The 21,753-nt window shown below is 35.3% G+C and overlaps 1 protein-coding gene across 3 annotated transcripts in view; it reads left to right on the top strand.

Annotated features, from left to right (window-relative positions):
* The window catches only part of ASAP2 (ArfGAP with SH3 domain, ankyrin repeat and PH domain 2), an 82,705-nt gene that overhangs the window by 52,344 nt on the left and 8,608 nt on the right, over positions 1-21,753 (top strand). For 2 of the 3 annotated variants that reach the window (XM_083857756.1, XM_083857757.1), the window contains exons 11-24: positions 53-122; positions 5,059-5,146; positions 6,940-6,988; positions 7,097-7,263; positions 8,625-8,758; positions 9,478-9,572; positions 11,189-11,378; positions 11,792-11,877; positions 12,077-12,192; positions 12,649-12,716; positions 14,313-14,426; positions 17,505-17,760; positions 20,188-20,349; positions 21,211-21,379. In XM_083857756.1, coding sequence (XP_083713882.1) covers positions 53-122; positions 5,059-5,146; positions 6,940-6,988; positions 7,097-7,263; positions 8,625-8,758; positions 9,478-9,572; positions 11,189-11,378; positions 11,792-11,877; positions 12,077-12,192; positions 12,649-12,716; positions 14,313-14,426; positions 17,505-17,760; positions 20,188-20,349; positions 21,211-21,379 — 1,764 coding nt within the window. The remainder of the gene's footprint in view (positions 1-52; positions 123-5,058; positions 5,147-6,939; positions 6,989-7,096; positions 7,264-8,624; positions 8,759-9,477; positions 9,573-11,188; positions 11,379-11,791; positions 11,878-12,076; positions 12,193-12,648; positions 12,717-14,312; positions 14,427-17,504; positions 17,761-20,187; positions 20,350-21,210; positions 21,380-21,753) is intronic. The other variant, XM_083857758.1, reaches the window with a different exon arrangement.

A 21,753-nucleotide genomic window follows, 5' to 3' on the forward strand; every position in this document is an offset into this window, starting at 1 on the left:
AATATAAAATATATTTAAAACTGTCAACTTTTTTTTTTCCCCTTTAAACTAGAATCAGAAAAGTGTGGCAGAAAAGGAAGTGCTCGGTTAAAAATGGTTTTCTTACAATTTCCCATGGTACAGTAAGTATTTGTTTACAGTATTTTATGTACATGGTTGCTAATAAAGAAAGGCAAGCTATTCTGGTCTATATTTATGATTTGGAATTAGCTAGATTCCTGATGCAGTGTTTTGAATATGAGGGATATATTTTTTAAGGCTGCCTTTTAGAAATATATCAAGACATACACAGTGTCTAAAAATAAAGCTATTTTAATGTTCATTACTGTTAATGGGAAAAAAAGGCTTTTTTTAGTGACTCAGTTCACGTAAATGTTCATATTTTACAGGCTATCTAAAAATATAAATTCTAACTTTTTTTTTTTTTTTTTTTTAAGGTATGGTTGGGCATTAAGCCATTTTTCAGATATGAGTTAAACAACTTTTTGTATTTGCAAGATAAACTGAGAGTTTGCTGAATTGCTTTTTTCCCCCAGATTTGCTGCTGTATGGTAGCCTGTTAGCTCCTTAGGAGTAGTTTTTGGGGAAAATCAAGTCTAAAAACAACTCCTGCCAGAATGACAGGAAATAGAGAGTTACATATTCCTTTTTTTTACTGCTACCGATATTTGAACACATTAACTATAACTATTAAACATTTGTTAAAATTCCAAAACTTTATGCTTTCGTGGTTTGGACCTTTTGCACTTTGCCTTCAACTTGGTTTTCCTGTAACATTTATTATATTGTTTTCTCAAAACTTTTAAGAAAGTTTCTTGAGGCAAAAATAACTCAGTGACAGTATTTCCCATTCTTGGTCTAATAAATAGTCCTGTTTCTTGGTCCTGTTATGAACTGTTCTGTTCTTCATCCTGTTATGCCTGTTGCTATGACTACAAGTTGACCCTGGCAGCAAAAATGAATCAATCTCTCATTTGTGCATCTAACCACAAGCAGCTGCCTTCAGAATTGATAATCGGGAGTTAGGAGGAGTGTAAAGTCAGGCCTGCAAAAGCAGAGTCATTACTATGGCTTTGGAATTGTCCACTTGTTTATGCCTCTTCTCATTTGGGTGTGCAGGAGTGTGTCTTTGTCAGAGAGAAGTCTGTTGGTGTATTGTGTGCTGGTGTTTCCATATGCTGTACTGGTACCAGTAGGAATGTAGAGCTGGCAGAGGCTACAAAATCCACTTGTGGAGCAGAATTTGAAAACTTTCACTTGCAAGTATAGTTACTGAGTCTATCAAGATGCTGTTTTCTTCTCTTTTTATAAGCTGTCTACCAGATGGTCTGACATTTTTAGAAGCAGTAAGTTCCCACTGAAATCAGTGGAGCCATAGCTGGAAATCAGTTCCTAAGGCAGATATTCAAATAGGTGTGTTTCACACGTTTGGTCTTGATGTTTCTATATTACGACATTTGTTATTTTAAAGTATGCTCCTAAAAGGTACTTTCACTTATTTCCTCACTTCCCCCTTATATATTGATGACAGCTTTATGTAAAAAAATTAATAAATGTTTCACAGACGCTGAAACAGGTACAAGTGATTTTTTTCGTTAAAAATTTCCTAGGCTGCTCTGAATGTCTTCTGAGGACTTGGAAGGAACAACATTGATTTCCAAGCTTCTCAGGGTTGATTTCTCCTGGTCTCTGAAATATGATGTGTTCTCTAATCCCAGTAGTTCATCAAAATCTCAGAAATTCAGTTGTCAGTTTTGCTTTCTTTATCAAATACAGATTTGTAAATTACTTCTCCTTTAAGGGTTAAATATTCTTCATGGATTTCTCTTCTTTGGTCATGTAGCCTCTTTATGAAGGACTACTTTGTCAGTCTCTAGAACAGCTATCTTCAAGCAATTGCAGGTGCTTAAACTTGCTTGCCAAGTGCTCCTGATGGATGGAGAGAATATATTTGGTTCTCTGTGAGTCACCCAGCTGTGACCCTGTATGTGCCTGCCTACATTGGCATATGTGTAGAAGTTATAGATAACTAAAAGCTTCAAAGAAATCAGCATTCATACATTTAACATACATGGATGAAAAAACAATGATAGAAAAAGATTCAAACATGTAATTAGGAATTTCTAAGTCCTTTCCAGATCAAGAAGTCACAAGGCAAAAAGATTTCAGAAATATCAGACTTCTCAAAGCTGAATTTTGTTTAAAGAAGGTTCACTGGTTGTTTACAAAGAAAAGAACACAAGAGAGACTCCTTATCAAATCTTTTTTTTTTTTCTGGTCTTTCTTTACTGCTGAAAACTTCACCATGATGATTAAAAGGACAATCTGAAGGCAAAATAATCAGATTTCATCTTTTTATTCTGTAGCTGATCACTGATAAACAGAAAAAAAGCATGATGAAATCAGCCAGCCAGTCTGTTAAGTGGACATATTTGCTCATGCCTTTTGTAAAATCAGCCCTGTATCTCCTGTATTGTCTCAGAGACCTAACTTTTTGATTTCTACACCTCTGTTTGTTGCTAGAACAGTTTATAAGTCAGTTTTGCTGGATATAGGGTTGCCATTTCTGCAGGAAGGAATGTGAGTTAATGCTCAGGTCTGTGTATGGCATGTTAACATGGGTGTCCAAAAACTCAGCAGTAGTCTGAAATCTGAAATTTAATTGTCTAATCAGAGACTTGATCCGGAAAGTGAATCTCAGAGGTTTCAAACAAGAAGTGTAATAGTAGTTACATTTGTTAGTGTTTTCCACATCTGGTGTCTCCTAATCCTGCCAAGTGTCTGAATCAGTGTGGCTAAGGAGCTCACACAGCCTTACCTCTCTTTGTCTTTAAGCTTCAACTTCTTCCCAGGCAGCACCTGCCATGTGATGGAAGTGTGTTGTCACAAGCAAGGGGCACAGGCCAGGCAGGCTGCTGGAGAAAAGCTGTTATTTGGCTGCAGGATGGAAGCTTGAATGAGGTGCTATCAGCCACATGCACAGGGTTTTTAATACCCTTGTTAATGCTGACTTCAGGTTAGGAGTTCTTCAGGTAAAAGCTCAAGAATATGTATAGATTCCAGGATCAGCATATTGGCCCAGGATATGTTATTGTTGTTGCAGCCATTTCTTTGGGTTCTCAGATTGTAATACTGAGCTCTTCAGCTGCATTCTCCTGTCCTGAGGGACAAGTCCTGTGTGCATTGGTCCTTCAGATCTCTCTGAAGCATTTTACTGCATTCATTTACAGCTTCGTATTTCATAAGTTAGAGAAAGCTAAGTAGGTCCCAAATGCATTTCAGATCCAAAATCCTGGGGCAAGCGGATCTTCTCTTAAACATGAATTGCATTTTTACATTCTGATAGAGCCTGTGAAAAAGGTACATATGAGTTGCCCGGTGTCTAGATAATTAATAATTTATAAGTATTTTTTAATATTTATATATTATTTATAACTAAATAATTAAAACTGTATGTACTTTTATACTAAAAGGAAGCCAGGAATTTGAAAAGCTATTTATTAGGCAGAGAATACAATGCGATTGTCAATAAATTGTCATCTTGCTGCCTCCAAAGCCTCTCTTGGGTATAATTTGCTTTGCATTGCCCAGCAAGTGACCTGCACATTTATTGTTTCAAAGCTTGCATAGCTTTGTTTTGTCTGCTGCTTATGCTGGGCAAAGCATGAGCCTGCTGTTTTTCAAGGACACCATGCTTCTTTTTTTTCCTAACAGGAAAAAAAATACGTAATTGTTTCCTTGCTTATGTTTGTCCATGGGTTTGATATTTTTTAAACTGCTCTTCGTATATAATGATACTGTGCTTTTTTGGCCAGCTACATTGTTTTATCAGATTGTTTCAAGGGAATCTGTTATCTATTTACTTGTTGTCCCTCGGATTTTTTGAATTAAATGTTATCATCAGTAAATTTAGATGAGATTGTGAGAATGTCTATATTTCTTATGATTCATTCTAAGTTAGTGACATTATGTCATAGTACAGCTTCATTTGGTAATAGTTTTGTTTAGATGTTTAAATCCTATTTTAGTAATTTAGTCTATTAATATTGTTAGAATGCAACAGTAAGTGTGGTAATGTGTTTGTGAGTATTGCTGTCCTTATAATAGTCCTTTCCTAATGGTTTAAATTACTATTTTTTAGATATTATTGTCTAGAGCAAAGGTTGACTAGTTAAATCTGCTTTCTGATTTAATTATTCTAAAAGAACAGTGAAACTAGTTATCAGTTGTAGGAAGTGAAAGCCATTCCTCAAGTTAAGGTTGCAAATGAGTCTTTTTAGGTTCTACTCCAGGTCTGTAGTGAAGGCAGCCTAAAGGAAAGAAGAGAGCAGAGGTGCTGTTTGAAAAGTCTTTGCAGCCTTTATGTGTCTTCCAAAACTCAGGTTTCCTGTGAATCTTGCTCTTAGTTGAACACTGTCACTTTGTATTCAAAAAGGCTCTGAAATAGTTGAGAGGAACTTGAATAGAAACTATATATCATTATAAAATATACATTATTTCACTAGATGTTTTAGTAATCAGCTAGCTCAGTTTACTTTTACATATGTTTACTGCAAGACTTCACTGTGAAAACTTATTTTCCTTCACTTGGTTCTCTTTACTGATTTAAAAATGTAGCACTTGTTCTTAACTGGTTATCTGGGGACCCCTTGAAGACATTAGCAGAAGTCAAAATAATTAATTATTGAAAACTAAACAAATAATTTTTAAAAAATAAATGTCTGAATGTTAGAGGATTAAATATAAGGATGAACATGTCTCTTTTTTGTACCCAGTTCCTTCAGGTAAGTATTCCTGGTTAGTGGTAATTGAAGAGATTCTACCTTTCTTCCTTTCAAAATTCTAGTGTGTATCCAGTTACCAGCAAACAAAAGTCAAATAAAAGTAGCTTATGAATCATGATGCAGAAGAAAACATGAGTGAAAACCTACGGACCTTAAAAATTTAACAGTCATTTGTCAGGTCTTTTTGGCCAGTGGGACATTATCCTGTGCTTTCAATCTGCAGGGTTCAGTCAGTATGGATATACTAAAATGTGTATGTTTTGTCTTCAAATAGGCTAACCGACCTCCAGCAAAGCTCAATCTGTTAACCTGCCAAGTGAAAACAAACCCAGAGGAGAAAAAGTGTTTTGACCTCATATCACGTAGGTTTGTTGTTTAGGTCTTTTTACTTGCAGCTCATAGCACAATTTTGCATTATTTCTGTAGATGTGTCAGTAATTCACAAGAACATTTTTGCTATTGTAGAATGCTTCCCTTTATAAAATGCCCTTCCTATGACAATTTGACCTTTCAGTTGTTTTAGCATAATGCAACTAACTGTGCCTGTTTCTTTGGAAAACCACTTGTTTTTAAAAACTGTCTTCACTTCTCTTTTCCATTTAATTTTTTGCTGTCTTACAGCAGAGTAACTATTTTTTTTGCTATGACATCACTCTTCATATTGAAAATGTCCTAGCTGATCATCTTGAAAAGTTACAACTTTTGCACAAGATCAAAAGATGCTTGTAGATGCTTTTTTAAATTTAAGTCTGATCGTTGCTATGCAGCTGTGAGGAAAATACTAAAAACATATTTTGGTTTTATCTCATAAGAGATAGAAAGGTGAGATAAAGAATCTATGTGTTAAACCCACCAAGACTGAATTATTTTTGGATCAGAATGAGATGATATGAAATTGTGTAGTACAAGATTTCCTTTATTTTCTCACTAGGATATTTTACTGAAATATATCTCAAATTATCTGGGGAGAAGAATATGAATGTATTCCAAATTAGTTCCTTTATTCTTCTGCACATGTAAATGTAAGCTGTGCTGCTTATGTGAATGGACTCGAATGCTTGTGTGCAGCATACAACTAATTCATTTCTGCTCAAGCAGTTGGGCTTCCCTGCTTACTTTTGCACCTTTTTTTTTTTTTGTTTGATGACCATGTCATGTTTTGCCCAGTATCAGCTTAATGCAATGTTACCACACATTTGAAAAGGCATAACTGGCCTCTTAGCCTTCTCCAGATGACTTTTTCACTTTATTTTACTGTAGAGTTAAAAATATTTCCTTGTTCTTTACAAAATGCAAATTGCTGTATCGTGGCAAGATAAAATTTCTTAATGTAGCAATTTCCTTTCTGTTCTTTCATATATCTTCAGTGTCTTAATATTTTCCATGCTTGAAGCTATCTTTTAATAGCTTTTAGCCTGAGTATTTTTCAAACTTTAAAAATTTTCATCTTAGAATATTTTTGCCAGCAGCTTTACCTCTGTTGTTCTCACCAACTATTCTCACTCCAGCTCAGTCATTAAACTGTATCATATCTCATTCTCCATAGACTTAGAATGTATTATGCTTTTTTCTTTAGTAGTACACTATGATAACATTACTTAGAATTAGAAAAGTAATAGTAAATTAAAAATTGTGAACTTGGTTTAATTGAAACAGCTTTGGGCTCATACTGGTTGTAGTTTGGACTTTGTGTCTGGCAGATTTTTTCTGAAGTTTATGATTACTGGGTTTTTAGAGCTCATTTGAACTCTTTAAGTCTTTCTCACATACACAGATAAACTCAAATATGGACTCTATATTTTACTCTCCTCCCTCCCAGCAGAACTTTATGTATGTGATTACTGAGGTTATATTCAGAACATGGAACATTTCCTTTGCTTTCCTGCTGTTTGTGTGATAAGAGCACAGCACTGAAGAAAGCAGCTTCTGTTTAAAATGCAACAAGCCACCTTGTGTAAACACGGATGTAATCATAGATAAACTGTAGGTAGTAAGGTAAAACTTCTTAAATTGACTTTTTGTCTGTCAACACACTCCGGTGATGAGAATAAAGAATCTCAGGAATCAATTAATTTTAGATTTCATTGAGAGATTTCTGCAAAATGAGTTTTTCAATAACTTTTTTTAATCAATATATGAATTATTTATTGTGCAGATGACAGAACATATCACTTTCAAGCAGAGGATGAACAGGAATGTCAAATGTGAGTTACTTTGCTAATTTTATTTTTGACACTGGTGATCTACTGAGGCTTACTTTGAATTTCAAAAGTGCCATAACACTTAATAGCAAAATATTACTGCCATTTTAGATGGACATCTGTGCTACAAAACAGCAAAGAGGAAGCTTTAAATAATGCATTCAAAGGAGATGATAACACAGGAGAAAATAATATTGTCCAGGAACTGACAAAAGAAATTATATCTGAAGTCCAGAGGATGACTGGAAATGATGTTTGTTGTGACTGTGGAGCACAAGGTGACTCAATTAAGCATATTTCTGATGGGTAAAAATTCTTTGTCTCATGAGAATATTTAAGCTAATGTTTCATGCTTTAAATTTTTACTCCTTATTTCACAAAAGTTATTCACATAGTAGAATATGCTAACAATTTAATGGAACTACTTGAGTAAGATTGATTTGCTATATGCTTGTTTTCAGAGGGGAGAAAAGTTACTAAGAAGCTTATTTATCTCCCATGTATTTTGCTAATTGTAGCTTTTGCTTACATGAATCAAATGAACTTACATAAAATATTGATTTGGGTTAATAATGTAAGATTTAGGTAAAACTGAGCAGACCTAAGTCAGAGCATTTTCTTAATACACCTTTTTTCTTTTCTGCTTTATTCCATCATGTTTGACTAAGTCAGACAGGGAATATGTCTAAGGCTGTACTCATCTTGAGAAGAATGCTCCTGCTGACTATAGTTTGCAGTGTTGTTTTTGTTGATCAATGAATTTCTACTTTAACCCTCTTCAAATTATTTTAAAAATCCTGCTGTTTCCTGTGTTCTTTTATGTTGCAGGGGCACTGCAGGACTTAGGGTTTTTTTGATGTAAAACTGTAGCTGCAAACATCGGTTCAGATGCTGTATATACTTTACAAATCAATAGTTACTTCCAGCAATAGGTATTGTATAAGATTATGGAAAGACTCAAGCCTGCTGTCTTAAAAAAGGAGAGTGTAAATGGCAACTAACTAACCTTTATCAAACAAATTTATTCCTAAAATCTAAATCTTCAGAAATTCATTATTTGGTTGGAAGATGAGGGTATGATGTAGTAAATGCCAAAAACCAGGAGAAAAGATGGTCCAGGGCTATGAAAGAGGAAAGAGCCTTAGTATCTTTGAAGTAGTTGAGTGAGAATCTTGTAGTGTGTGCTGTGTGTGCACTTTTGAATCACTTCTACTTCACTTGGTCTAAAGTCTATATTTGAAGTACAAAAGAGCCCCAACCCTGTAAACATTGTTATTTCAGTTTAAACCGCATCTGTATTCTCAGTTAAGAGTGTGACACCATTACACTGGTGGTGGGAAAATGCAGTTCCTGTAAGTTGTTTGAAGAATGACTGGTTAAGGGGCTCCCTTGGGAGAAGTGACTTTCACAAAAATAAAATAAAAATTCTCCTCTTTACTTCTTTCAGCATTAAAAAAAGATTCTGGTTTGGTTTGGTTTTTTTTTTTTCCCCAGGTAGAGTAAATGTAAAAATATAAATTAAAAAAATTTGTAATGTACATGAGTCTTATTTTACAGAATTTCATTTCTGTATTTTATGTTTTCCAGATGAAATAATTTCCTGAATAAATTTTAATTCTGTGGGTGCCTTCTGTTTCAGATCCTACCTGGCTTTCAACAAATTTGGGAATTTTAACTTGCATAGAATGCTCAGGAATCCATAGAGAACTTGGTGTTCACTATTCCAGAATGCAGTCACTCACATTAGATGTGCTGGGAACATCTGAACTTTTGGTAATCAAATTGCTTTAATTAACTTAAAAATAGTACTGTAAAATACTTCTAACACAAGTATATTTTTGTCACTTTAGCAAGATATTCCCATCCTGAAGTTGTCTCTGGATAAACACAATTTAAGAAAGCTTAATTTTTGAAGTTTATTGGAACCTTCTGGGACATAGTGTCCTACTGTAAACTTTTTCTTATCTTAGAACTCAAATTAGTAGAGGCTTCATATTTTTTGTGTTTTCAAATCTTTTTATCCTGAGTTGCTTTTTAAAAGAACACAGCTGTTTGACATATAAATGAGCCTCAGATTAAAAGTTGGAGGACTTCACAAATACTTAACCCATTAATTATTCAACATTATTTTAGAAGACAACTTTAATCTCCAAAGGAAGAAATTGTATTCAACTTTGCTGCACAAAGAAGTTACCACTTATCAGCTGCTCCATGACAGTTCATATGTGTGTTCTTACTCAGCACGAAGTATTTCCTTTTATTGTATGAACTGGTGTCTTGATGGTTTATTCTGCAGTTTTTTGTTCATGTACTAAATCCAAGTTGAAAATCCAAGTCCCTTATCTGTTTGTTATTGCTGACATAGCAGCAGACCAAGGAATCAGAAATAAGAGCTCCCAACTCTCATTTTCCCTTTTTCTCCCCTTTTTATGTGTGTGGCTAATAACTGAACATGTTTATTAATTGAGCTGCGGGATTTTGTTTTTTAACAGCTTGCAAAGAATATTGGGAATGCTGGATTTAATGAGATTATGGAATTCTGTCTTCCCGTTGATGAGATGGTTAAACCTAATCCAACCAGTGATATGTAAGTAAAGAGCCACTACTTCTGAGAAAAGCATTTAATTTAATATTGTTAAGGGGTTGTGCCATTATGGTTTGCACTGGCAGGCCATGGAAGATGTGTAGTATCTTATTTATGGTCTTATAGCTGAGGAGTAAACCTTTCTTCAGATGCTTTGCGTATCTGTTTTATTGAGTTTTCTCTGGCTGTACCTTCCCTAATAGTAAGCGTTGTCTTACCAGCTCTTTGAATCATGATTTGTGGGACAGAAAAAATTAACTGTGACTTGTTGGGAACCTTAAAGACATACAAGGATAGGGATTAAAACCAAAGCAGTTAATTTTGTTCTATTTGAAAACAAAATAGTAATTGTAATAAAGTGCACATTTACTTGAGAGACACAGAACAGCATTTAGAAACTACACTTAGGACCGAAGTCCGTGTGGAATGAAGACAGAACATTTAACTGAATTCCTCGAAAGCACTGAACAGTGATGGCAGAGCTACAGCAAGGACAGCTGTCTACTTGGCTATATACTACTCATCATAAAAGAGCTAGTAAACAATGCAGAAACAAACCCAGAAGAATTGGCTCTGGATGAAGCTGATTCTACATTAGGTGGATTTCTGGCAGTCTGACAAAACCAGTGTTAAACAGGGCAGTTTAGATAATTTTTGACTACTACTATCAGTAATAATTCAAAGTATTAATATTAACAATTTAAATTACTAATCATTTTACCATATGCTGAATTAATATAATAAGAAAACTTCTAAAACTTTGTATTTAAAAAGATCATTTAGTTTGATACCTCTGGTTGTCAAATTTGGGGCTATTTTATTGAAATGAGAACCTGAATACTATCAAATGCTTTATGAACAAGAGTATTGCTTATTGGGTTTTTTACTTCTTGCCTGTTACATAGTATCTAGAAGATGAGGTATGACTTTGTTCTGTGTAATGCTGTGTGCATCCCAAGAGCTAATAAGGAATTATGCCTTTGGGAGGCAAGCAAGCTCCTGTCTTGCAGTGATGGGAAGAGTAGATGTGTTACTGGGCATCAACAGCAGAAGTGATAACTCCTGCTGAGTCAGGTGGACTAAGTTTTCATCTTGGTTTAGAAATGTCACTAAAAGCTCCAACACATCCTCCCTGTTACAGTTGTGGTGAAGAGTTTAAAGAACATACTCACTGCTGTGAATTCAAATTCAAGGCCTGGATAGTCTCTGCAGAGGTATAAGATAGATTTTTTTTTTTTTCTTTTTTTTAATCCCATGCCTTCCATCCCTTTCCAGCATGTGTAGGAGTACCAAGTCAGGTAAACATAAACCTGCAAGGCAGCATAAACCAACATTATGAAGCCTTGATATATCTTCTGTACATAGAACTGGGTAGTCTTGATCTCAACATCATCACAGAATTTGGAGGAAGAAATTTGTGGTCTGTCTTCACATTGGATATTTGATTCATTTTCTGTAGCTACATTTCATACTCGAAATATGAGACTGCATGGTTACATGCATATTTTAAAAGAAAAATTATCATAATGAGTGATTTCAAATGACTTGCATGTATTTATGGAAATGCTAATGTGTGTCTTCAGCTGAAAGTTATAGAAATAAATCATATTCAATTTCAGGAATGCAAGAAAAGATTATATTACTGCCAAATATATTGAGAGAAAATATGCAAGGAAGAAACATGCAGACAATGCAGCTAAATTGCATGCACTTTGTGAAGCAGTGAAATCAAGAGACATTCTTGGATTAGTTCAAGTGTATGCTGATGGCGTGGATCTCACAGAAAAAATTCCACTGGCCAATGGTCATGTAAGTGTTGTAAATTTTATTAAACAAATTGTTGTAACTGCAATATGCATTCATTCCTTAAAAATTGTTTGAAATAATATCTGAAATACTGTTCTGAATGCATGTCCTTTTAATGAAATAGTTTAACAATAAAAAAGAAGATACTAAATTGTTTATTCTAAAATTGTTCCCAAGTACTACCTCATTTTAAATTTATTAAAACATTAAACATTAAATAATTCAATAATGTGTTAGTTTTCAACCCATTTATTTATTTATTTATTTACTTACTTACTTAAAAGGGACAGATGTTTTAATGTTAGCATGTTTGAATATTCTGAAATTAAGTGTTTTAATTGATTTAATTAATGTCTTACTAATATTTCTTCTTCAGAAGAAGAAGAAATAAATGTCTTTTTTCATGTTATTCTTAGGAGCAAGATGAAACAGCGCTGCACCTTGCTGTTAGATCAGTTGATCGAACATCCCTTCATATAGTTGACTTTTTAGTGCAGAACAGGTAAGTATGGAAAGCTGAATATTGACATTGTTTTTATGTAAAGTAATATAAATACTAAATAAATACAAATATTAAAGTACTAAAGCTGTATTTGCAAATTTAATTTTATTCTTTGAAAATCTTCTAATGAGAATGGCCTAATAATATGGGGTAGGAAACTTAAGTTTAATTTCTTTTCTTCTTTCTTGTACTCCAAAAGTGGCAATCTAGATAAGCAAACCTGTAAAGGTAGCACAGCCCTGCATTACTGCTGTCTAACAGACAACGTTGAGTGCCTCAAACTGCTGCTGAGAGGGAAGGCTTCTATTGAAATAGGTAAAAGGGTAATGTGTTCTTCGATTTCCTATTTGTCATTGCTTCAGATAAGAAACAGTGAAGTTGGAATAAGTGCATTTTCTCCTCCATTGTTTATCATAATTCTGTAAATACAATATTCATTATTAGAGAGTCAGTATTCACTGTTCATTTCAAGTTTAAAATTGACTTGTATATTACACTTAGTGTTTAAACATATGTAGGTTTTTAATTGCTGTTTTGTTGTCAAGTTATATACTGCCATTTCTTGGCTATCATTCATATGTATCTGGCATGTTGAATTGCTATTGGTTGTCATGTTCAGAGAGTTGATGTGAGTTGGACCTATCTATGAAAGAAAGAGATCAGTTTTCGAGTGTGTTGGTCTAGTATTTCAGTATGCAGGTTTGTCTTTAGTAATGGACATGTTAATAGTGCCACCTTTCATCATACATTTCTTTTCTTGCTGTAATATAGCAAATGAAGCAGGAGAGACGCCACTTGATATAGCTAAACGTTTAAAACATACTCACTGTGAAGAGTTGGTGAGTATTGTGATATTCTGTGTGTACATTTCATGTCTCATCATTTAACAGTTTACAATTTACAGCTGAATATTCAGTGAATATATTCCAGATGAAATAGTGGTGTACTAGAAATAGTCATATCCTCAGAAATAGTTACATGCTTACATAAAGTTATATGCTTTTAAGAAGAAAATTGTATTTTTCTTCAGATGTATGAGAAATGCTAAAATCTTTGAGGCCAGGGGGTGATCCTATTAAGCTGTTAGTTACAGATGCACAAGATTGCCTCAATAGATTTTTGGATGACTAAGTTGTGTGGGATTGTTGGTCTGCTGGACAGTAGGAAGGGTCTGCTGAGGGATCTGGATGAGCTGAATCAATGGGCTGAGGCCAGTGGTAAGAGGTTCAATAGGCCAAGTCTTGTGTCCAATACTGGGTCACAACAACCCTCTGCAGTGCTACAGGCTGGGGGCAGAGTGGCTAGAAAGCTGCCTGGTGGAAAAGGACCTTGTGGTGCTCATCAGAAGCCAGCTGAACGTGAGCCAGCTGTGCCCAGGTGGCCAAGAAGGCAAATGGCATCCTGGCCTGGATCAGCAATAGTGTGGCCAGCAGTGGCAAGGCAGCGATCATCCCTCTGTACTTGGCACTGGTGAGGCCACACCTTGAGTCCTGTGTCCAGTTCTGGGCCCCTCACTAAAAAAAAGACTTGGAGCGGCTGGAATGAGTCCAGAGCTAGTGAAGGGTCTGGAGCACAAGACTTAAAAGGAGTGGCTGATGGAGCTGGGATTCTTTAGGATGTTGAAAAGGATGCTCAGGGGTGACCTTATCACTCTCTACAACTACCTGTGTAGAGAGTAGACGGGTGGGCGTCTGTCCCTTCTCCCAAGTAACAAGCAACAAGATCAGTGGATATGGCCTCTAGTTGAAGCAGAGGAGGTTTTGATTGGATAGTAGAGAAAATTTCTGTGGATAGAGTTGTCAACCATTGAAACACACTGCCCAAGGGGGTGGTTGAGTCACCTTCCCTGGAGGTATTTAGAAATGGTGTAGATGTGGCACTTAAGGCTATGGTTTAGTGGTGGATATGGCGGTTCTGGGTTCATGGTTGGACTTATTGATCTTAAATGATTAATCATCTAAATGATTCTATGAATCTGTCTGACATCTCCTTGAAATCTAATTACTAAAGTATTTTTTATGAGTGAAGGCCAAGGATGAAGGTCCTTATCTCATTGTCCAGAGAAGTTGTGGGTGCCCCATCATATTAGGGGAGTCAAGGATTCTTAATAAGAGACTCTGGTTCAAGAAAACTGTCATTGCAGTTAATTCCTTTGAATTGCAATTTCTAAATCAAAGCAAATACAATGTGATGCTTCTTGTCAGAAAATGGAGAATGGATCTACAATGGTTAATGAAATGGCTAGTTGCTTTTGATTTATTTGTGTTGTATTTGGTAACACAGCTTAATTTAAATTTACTTCAGTGCAGTAACTTTACAGATTTCTGAAATCAGGCTTCTTGCTCTATATGGACTTCGTTTGCTTTAAATATATTGTTTTGAAATAAGTACTGCGCCTAACGGAAGTGTCAACCATCATCTTTTTTTTTCCTTAGCTTACTCAAGCACTGTCTGGAAGATTTAATTCTCATGTTCATGTAGAATATGAATGGCGGTTACTTCATGAAGATCTGGATGAAAGTGATGATGATGTGGATGAAAAGCTGCAGGTTTGTATCAACATTATTTTTCTGAACACATGTATGTATGTGATGTTCACAATTATTTCAATAACTTTGCTTTTCTACTATAGGTATGAAGACTGTGAAATAATTTTCTGTAGTAAAATGCAGTAGTTTAAATTTTTGTTTCTGGAATTATAGTTGGTCTTCTTTTTCCTCTTAAAACATGTCCATGTGATACAAAATTATAGTTAGCTATGTGTTGTATCTTCTTTTCAATCAAGTCAGTCATTGATTTCAATACATCAGTAATATTCAATTCTGCTGATTGTGAAGCAGATCTAACATGAACTGGGAAAATTGCCTTTACAAAGGAAGGCACTTCAGACTATCTCCTAATGTTTGTGAAACATCTCCAGTCAATAGCTCTAATTTTAGAACAGTTTATGCATTGTTGTGTCTTCAACTGAACCTGTGTGTTAAATAAGCTACATGCATTAACAGCAGGGTAGAGTCTTAATTCTGAATCTTCATGTATAAAATAATTTTTCATTTTCATGCTTTTCATATCTGAAATGTCTAGTGGAGTTGTGGTGCTTTTAGGTCTTTTTTTCTTCCTATAAGCTTTAGCATTTTAATACTTCTCTTGCAAAATTCCCCATCTCAACTAGGGCATGAATTGCTAACACTAAATAAATGACATAAAACTAAGTCTCATATGTTGGATTTTTCTTTGTTTTTAAAGATACTAAAACCCAACAGTGACAGGTTCATTTCCATTACCTTCATAGAATCTCTTTAAAATTGTTAGGTCATCAGACCATTAAAATGGCTTAAATGTTTTGTAGACTAATTTTGATATCAATAGTTCCTCTGTTGCAAAATATCATTCCTACAATGCTCTGTGTGCATAGAACTCTTGTCCCCATGTCCTGTCTCTCTAGTCCAAAATAGCTGTTACCTCTGGTGCTTGACTTGAATGAATTAGCAATAGAAGGTGTCACAGGCCATTCCTTTCAAAGCACAATTTCTACCTTCTGAGACTCTTCTAAAGATTTTTCCTTAAAATTTTGGTATCTATGGAAGAATCTGGGATCTGTGAGCTGCTAGATCCAGTTCTTCTGCATGAGCATACTCTATCCCCATATTTATGTATTCCTATATATTTTATCACCCTCCAGATAATAGAAATAGTAATGATGATTGATAAAACACATTGAAACTTCTAGAGGTCTCATTTTTTCCAGCTGTAAAAGTTTTTGGTAATTAGCAAATACAAATCCCTTTCTGGCATGATCTAAATTTGGGGTTTGATCTGTTCTTGTCTTTCACTGTCTTCATTGTTGCCAGTTGCCTTCTGCAGTTGAATGGATTTTTTTTTTTGACTAGTCCCTCAGCTCCGTCTCATATAGGAAGGTATCTGCTACTCAGCAGTGTGGCTAAAATAATGAAGCTCCTACTTCATTGCCCACTATTAATAGGTTTATACTGCGGGGACTTTTGAAAGGAGATTAAAGACTATTAATCACAGAGTCGCAGTGTCTCTGACTACATTGTTTGCACGGGTGAATGCTGCCACTGCTTAGGATCACATCAGAATTTTGTTTTTAAATGTCAAGCTTTGGGTGTGTCTTGCTGGCAAGACAATTGAAGAGATTTGTAATCTATGTCAGAAAAGGTCATGTCTGAAATTTAAATTCTTCTAGTCCAGAATATTTCATATAAATAAGAGTGTAAACTAAAAGAAGGTTAAGATAATTCAGCTGTTTTCTGCTGTTGTACACTGTGGCTGCCTGGTCCTGCCTCGGCTTTTGCCTCCACTCTGGCACACATTTGTGCATGTATTGAACTACTTCAGTTTGGTGAGCTCGTGAAAAGCTGAATCATAAACACAAAAAAGAATTTTCTGCTGGTTTAGAAAGCAGAAGAACGTGTGGGCTGAAACAAGTCCCAGAACTGGAACAGTGGAGAGGTCCAGGAATGAAGAGTGTCAGCCAGTGAGAAGTGAGGCTGCTGAGCCAAAGCAAGAGTAGAGACTATCATGTACATCATTCTGATAAATCTTGGAGCTATAATGCTGTGCTGTAACATATCTAAAGGCCCTATGAGTCCAATCCAGAAGTAAGCATTGAATGTATTCAGAAGAAAATCAATTGCTTGTTAGTGATACTGTTGATGTAAATATTTATTCTCCCTAAATGCTATTACTATAAATGGTTATTTTAATTTTATACAGACAATATGTCAGTAGGGCATGTTTATGTAGCACTATTTCTGAAGGTATATTTATGCTGTCTGGTATATTTATGGCTGTGGATTGTTAAAGCCCATTGCTGTACAAGCCACATGAATTTTTAGCTCCAGCTATTTTAATTATCATTGGATAACAGTAATGACTATGCTTGCTGTTGAAACAGGAAGAATAATGCTAAGTGCAGATGATTGCTGTAAATCTCAAAAACAGCAAATCAGATACAATTCGATAATGTGTGTGGGATGAGCAATGTTCCATTCCAGCTGCCAATTGAAGTAATCTCCCAAACTTATCCAGTGACACTAGTGAGCTGAAAAGAGTTAATGAGAAGTTTTGGCTACTCATGTGTTGTAGGCTGAGCTAGAGGTGGAATACTTAGATGGAACCTTGTCTGAGTTTTGAGGTCATGATCATTTGGGATTTAGCTCTGCTGAACTTCAGATGAGGCTTAGGACCATCAGTTGTTCATTTAGTTTTGAAGATACTGCTGGGTATTTTGGTGTAGGGAAACTTTACTTGATCTGAAACTTTACTTGGTCTGAAAATCTATATTGGTTATCAATAGAAGTATAGTCTTGTGTATATAGGGATACAGTATTATCCTATGGCAGTGTACTTAAGAAGAAATGAGAATATATTAATAGTGTTGAAGTGCAATTCGCCTTTAATCTTTTGTTGTTGTTGTTAGGGTGCATAGTTACTTTGTCTTGAAGAGAGCAGAATGTATGCTTTAGGTTATGTATTAAAAGCAACAAAAATGCATTTTAGAAGCCATTTTTTCTTTCTAGAAACTAGTAACTTTCTATCAACTAATAAATAAAATTAGTACAACTAATGTGGTATCAATGAATACTTTTTTTATTGTGTTAAAGCAACCCAGTCCCAACCGGAGAGAGGACAGGCCTGTCAGCTTCTACCAACTTGGATCAAACCAACTTCAGCCTAATGTAGCATCCTTGGCAAGAGATGCAGCAAACATTGCTAAGGACAAGCAAAGAGGATTTATGCCCAGTATATTACAGAATGAAACATATGGAGCAATACTCAGTGGCAGTCCACCTTCCATTCAGCCTGCAGTACCTGTTACAAGTAGTGCACCTCCTCTACCTCCAAGGAATATTGGCAAAGGTACTAGAAAATATAATTGTATATTAGAAGAATAGGATCATAACTTTTTGTAAAAATAATTTAAATTTTAGGTTTTCTCTTATAGTTATTTTGCACAGGTAAGTATTGGAACAGTTATTGATGGCCTCATTTTATATCCTCGAAGTGAATCTATATAACATGTTCTGAGATTGATTTTTGGTATACCTGTAAGACAGTACACAATAGTGTTTGGGAAAATAATACCCAGATAACCTCATCAGAGTTAAACTATTTATGAAAAGGATGGCTGCAGTCAATGTAGCTCATCAGGGTTTTTTTGTTACATTCAATCTTTTCATATTTCTGTTTCTTGAAGTTGTCATTGTCAGAGTTCAGTGTAAAGATAAAATTTCAATAGCATTTGTGTGCTATGAAACTTTGTTTAAGACCTCAGAGAATGGAGAGTGTATGCAGAACATGAGATTTTAATGTTGCAAATTCTTTTCTTAATAAATACATACTTTTGGGTTGTTGAAATAAAAGTGTAAGTGTCATGGTGTGGAGAACTAGATGATTTTAGAGGCCTGATAGCTGACTGAAAATACAGCTTCCAATTACTGATTGTCCCCAGATCATTAGAACAGTGTAAAAGTATGTGTCTCATCCTGATTCAGAGGGCTGTGTGCTTGCAAAATCTGCCATTGAAGCCGGTGCTGTGAACTTCATTCCTATCTTCATATGTAATCTGTTTGCATCATAGTAAAGAAATGTAGAGAAATCTGTATAGGTCTTCTTTGTACAGGTCATATTTGGTGTGTTTCTTTGTTTTAATGCCTTTATTAATTCACCATCTTTCATGGAGGCTAAATTTATGTATTCAATTCAATTCAAGAAGAGTTACTATTGGACACATGTTTTCCTATGGTGCTGTAATTCAGACTCTGTAAAGAGCAGATATGATCAGGAAATGTTCTAGGCACACATGGGTGGCTTCTGCCTTTGGGAGCACTGTGCAGAGGTCAGAATGCAGGACTCCACACACCAGTGATTGTGCCTGAGATGGCAAACTTATCTTCTGTGTAATGTAAAAAGTCAGTTATGGAATGGCTCCATAAAAGTGGCAGAAAAACTGAGAACAAAAGCGTGGTTTTCAATTACTTGGAAAGGGTAGCATGGAACTGGGGGAAGTTTTAATTGCATGTAAAACTTAACCAAGGTGGGATTACTTTAACATTTCACATGGATTCTAAGCTTAATATCTGGACATTTTTTTTACTTGATGGAAAGGAATGTTTTCTCCACCAAACAGGAAAATTGACACAAAGAGCTTGCCTGGTTTGTTTAACTGTTAGATTATATCTCTGAATTAGTAATACAATTGAATAGTTAAAAAGACTTTTTACCTTTTGATATTATTTTAATCATGGTCAATCATATCCACAGTTTGCCCTTGATTAAATGACACATTTCAAAAAGTGTCATTTTAATTTCATTCCCAAACTTCTTGGCATCATTGTAATACAACTTATGCCATGAAGACATGCTGTCTGCCTTAGATTATTAGCTTACATTATTTTGTCTGGCAATGTAATAGCCTATTAATTTATATACTTAGTTAAAAGCTATAATAGTATCATTGACCATAGTTTCTTGTCAATTGCTGATGTTGTTAATGTTATGCTTATGGTGTATTACTGCTCCTTTATCCTCATAGCCTTGGGCTGTTTTCCAAGTCTTCTGGGCCTTTTATGCTTTTCCCTGCAACCTAATATTTGTTCATACCTTACTCTGTTTCATCTTTTCTTAATATGATACTCATGTGCTGAGTAGGTAGAAATGGCATAATATGTGCAAAATACTGGCTTTATAAAGAAAACCTGTAGAGTGTTTTTATGGAATGAGGAAGCAGCTCTTCAGAATGAAGTCATTTAAGCGGCTCTGAAGAAGTACTTTGTGACTGTTTCATGACTAGTTATTATAGCTTCTTGCTTGAGTGAAATTCAAGTTTACAGTTTTATTTTGTTTCTAAGTCAAAACTGGTGTTTCATTTTGAGTCAGCAATGTGTGCTCATGCTTAAGGAAGAGTGAGGTCCTTTTCTTGCAGTACCTGAGAAAATTACAGTTATCAGTCAGAGATTAAAGAGGGGAGCAAGACTTGCCTTCTGCCTTCTTAATGAGAAATCTGTTTTTTCAAATATTGACGTATTTTAAAGCAATGACTGGAGACAAATTTTGTTTAGGTAAAGTGTTAGAAGTTTCTGGGTGAAGTCTTGCTGTGTAATTTTTAACACCAGACTGATCTCTGCTCTGGCATTCCATCAGGATGCAGTGACTATAGTATTTGAATATAGTCTTGCTGATTATAGTGGTCTAGCCACACCATTTCTGAAAGCACAGGTGTGAATATTAACACTTTGTGCTTAGGGTAAGCAATAATAATAATGCAGTATTTTCCTCTCTTTTTAGTTCAGCCTTCAGTTCTTGGCAGTGGTATTCAGACAATTTCTTCATCTAATGCAATGTGGAAGACAAATTCTTTAGGAGTGGAAAGTGTAAGCAGGCAGAGGTCTTCATCAGATCCACCAGCTATTCATCCCCCTGTGCCGCCATTGCGTGTAACATCTACAAGTATGTTTCCACTTTCCCCTGTTTTCCCTTCTACTGTATCTAATCACAGTTTGCTTATTTTTCCATTTCCACAACTCATACTTCCTCTTTTGGTGACTGTAGCTTTGGCCTATCGTTCCCATCCAGTAACAAACTGTCTTCTCTGATGCTCCAGTGAGGACTGTATGATGTTGTGCAGGTTAAGAAGGAAACACCATCTATAGAGCTAAAGGGCTCATCATTATATATATGTGTATATATATAGTTTTAGTGCTGTGTTTCTCACTAGTTGTAAAGGTGAGTGTTCATGTAAGCCTGGGGCTGTGTCTCCACATTGTGCTTCATTCTTGCAGACCACTGGAATGCAAAAGGATGTTTTAATTCATTGCCAGCTGCTGTTGTGGTGGTTTTAAGAATTCAATAATGATTTTAGTTAATTGCTAAACCTAGTCTGCTGTTAGTTGTGAATCAGAACAAGATTTTAAGAAAAGATGTTCCTCTAAATAAAATTTGCCAGGTATTATTCACTTAGTTACTTTTCCATAAAACACAGACTTAAGGCCTTGACTGAGCAAATATTAGCACTTTAAAAACTGTATTCTGATCTACTGTTTTCAAGAATATGATTGACTTTGGTAAGAATTTTCTTTGCTTGTACTTTAATGCTTGAATAAATTTAAGTGCTTGTGAGTTCTCCAACTTTGACTAGGTGAAACAAAGGTAAGCTGCTTTTCAAAGAGGTCCTCCTTCCATTACATGTAGTAAAGCATTTTTCTTAGATGAGGATAAGTACTGTAACAGGGGAACCTGTAAAGGGAAGCCAAGAAAAGAAATGGTAAATAGAAATTTAATTCCATGTTTCTGTCTAACTTTCCTATATAGATGTACTCTCTCCAGCACCACCACCTCCAGTGGCAAAGACAGCCAGCATTATAGAAGCTTTGAACCAGCAATCCAAACAGCAGCCAGCTCCTCCACAAACCAAGCCAACTCCACCACCACTGCCTCCACAACCTCCTAGCAGAATCTCTCAGAGAAAGCCTATTCCTGGGTAACTGACGCCATTTTAGTGATTAATATAATTCATCATTTTTAGTTACTTAATATATCTATAGCATGCAATCAGCAATAAAGCATGCAGGCTTTTGCCAGTGATGTGTTCTAGAGTGTGGGAATGAACAAAAGGCAGATATTAAGGATTTGGATGACAAGGCTTCCTACAGTAAAAACAAGACAGCCTAGTGATTTAAGGTTATATGACTTGCAGAATATCTCCAGAACAGCTAGCTATGATGAAGATAAAAAACCGCAAAAATACTCAATTTCTTGTTCTCTTCTGGTAACAAATAGGAGATAATGGGATCTAATGTCTGATTGTACCATTTATTGTTCATGCTTTGCGTAAGTTCCATTCCATTGAATCTT

Source organism: Zosterops lateralis, assembly GCF_965231275.1.
Source record: "Zosterops lateralis genome assembly, chromosome: 3".
Lineage (NCBI taxonomy): Eukaryota > Metazoa > Chordata > Aves > Passeriformes > Zosteropidae > Zosterops > Zosterops lateralis.